Raw genomic sequence first — 2118 nt, forward strand, 5'->3', positions numbered from 1 at the left:
AGCATCCCGTCAACGTGACACTATCAGGGTTACCACCAAACATCATGATGTTACTCTTCACCCACTGCAACGCAAACGACTGGTCCTTCAAACCGGCATTGCCAGGTATCACATCGTCACCCGTGCTCAGGAATCCTAGAATAAAAGTATTTAAGACTAGCTGTCGCCCGCAACTCCGTCCGCGTGGTCTAAAAAAAAACTTAATTATTTCCCGGCAAATATTCGAATTTTTACCTTACCTCCACGAATATTTCAAGACCAATAAGATGAATTCGTTCAGCCATTCTCGAGTTTTAGCGAGACTAACGAACAGTAATTGATTTTTATATATATAGATTAGATTTTCATTAACAAAATTAGCTTTTTTCTTGACTTACATGTTTTATTTAAGATTTACAGTTTATATAACAAAATTTGATTCTGTAGAAAAAAGAGAACCAAAGTATACTAGCGCATAAGCGCCCCCTATAGTCAAAAAATATCATTGTCGGTGTCCTGTTTGTGACAGAAAATGACATATAATAAAAAGATATGTGCCTTGTGTGTCATTTTCTGTCATTTTATAACCGCGATAACAGCGTTAGTATGACCAGGTCAAATAAGTTTGTCTAACTGACCTAATGGCCCCAATCTGTAGTTAAGTGTAACTACGACCATGTCCCGGTCCATGAAATGTGACGCGTCGTAGAGTCCGCCCGTGCCGTACATGAACGCCCCGCCGTGGATGAAAACCAGTACCGGCAAAAGCGCAGCGGCGTTCGGCTTCGGAGTGTGCACGTTCAAGTACAGACAGTTCTCGCTACCTGCAATTATGAACATAGTCTGAGGGGTTAGTCAAAACGCATTCGCTTTGAAGCGATTCCATAGCGAACTTCAAATATGTACGAAACTGACGTGCGACAATCACGTGACCTATCGAATACACTTTGTCTAACCCCTGCCCTTCTCATTACTTTCTTGTTTGTGTATATGGCCTTCCTTTTTTATATTTAAAAAAAAACAAGGATAAAAAAAGTAGCGGGAATAACAAATTAAACATCGGCGTTCGTGAGCATCCGCAACACCAGAGAGATGGTGTCATTCAGAAAGAGGTACGCTCTCTTCTTGATAAACAAAATATGTAATTCATAAAGAATGTTTTCCAATTATAATGAGTTTTTTTTATATTGAATAATGATTATTTTAAAGAAAGTCACGTGACACCAACGTTCCACAATCACTCGTTTTCGTAGTGACGTCAATGGGGAGCACTTCACGTTTTAGAGACAATGTCATCTTTAAGGCGCACTTTAATTACAAAGCTAATAGCTATTAAGGATTAAAACTCTGTCACAGTCACGTTTATAATATAATCAAGAAAAAACGATGACATTTTTTTTATTAAAACACAGGAGTGTACTTTAGCCTTTTTTCTGACAACGTGGAGAAGCATTTTCATCTCGTCATTGAGTAAAATCATCCATTTTTCCTCTAAGATATTTTGAAGATTTAATGCATCTTATACCTTACAGGATCTTCCAAGGATACCAAACGATGAGCTTAAGATAAATTCATACCTGTAACTTTTTTTCCAAAAGGATCGTAGTGCAAACAATCTGCGAGTGGTTTGGTGGCATCCCATACACCCAGCCAAGGCTTCATTTGTTGAGGTTCCTGGAATAAATACATATAAAGGATAAAGTTGAAGTTGTTCAAACTAAAATGTTTAAGGGCCTTATCGATCTAACTAATCATGGGTTTAAGACATATGGTTGTCTCTTTTTTGTCAAAAGATACAGAGAGACGAAAATATGTAATGACGATATGTTTTATACAAAGATTTTGGTCTTATAAACGAACGGTTAGCTAACCTAATCAAATCGAAGAATTCCTTTCGTTTTGTTCAGGATTTGATTACGGAGAGGGGGGGGGGATAGAGAGAGAGAGGGAGAGACAAAAAATTGTGAAAATCTTATGAAATATACATATTTGTATCGTTGTTTTGTTATTATAATATATAGACAATTTCACGTTAAATGAACATTGCATCCATTAGCATCTAATTACAAACTAATGTACAATTTCAGTAATTTGCATACAAATTAATATCCGCTTTACTCGTGCAAACACAATACATTG

At 36.9% G+C, this 2118-nt stretch overlaps 1 protein-coding gene across 1 annotated transcript; it reads right to left on the bottom strand.

The window, feature by feature from the left end:
- Nucleotides 1-3: 3 nt before the first annotated feature.
- On the bottom strand, nucleotides 4-1683 carry LOC106119249 (esterase FE4-like; the record flags this gene model as incomplete). Its single annotated transcript, XM_013314164.1, has 3 exons — nucleotides 1557-1683; nucleotides 618-803; nucleotides 4-135 (listed from the first exon to the last, which is right to left on the bottom strand). Coding segments are annotated over exons 1-3 (430 nt in total), but the record flags the coding sequence as incomplete, so codon positions are not given.
- Between the last annotated feature and the right edge of the window lie 435 nt (nucleotides 1684-2118).

The sequence above is a fragment of the Papilio xuthus genome, unplaced genomic scaffold (genome assembly GCF_000836235.2).
Source record: "Papilio xuthus unplaced genomic scaffold, Pxut_1.1 DF827469.1, whole genome shotgun sequence".
NCBI classification, from domain to species: Eukaryota; Metazoa; Arthropoda; class Insecta; order Lepidoptera; family Papilionidae; genus Papilio; species Papilio xuthus.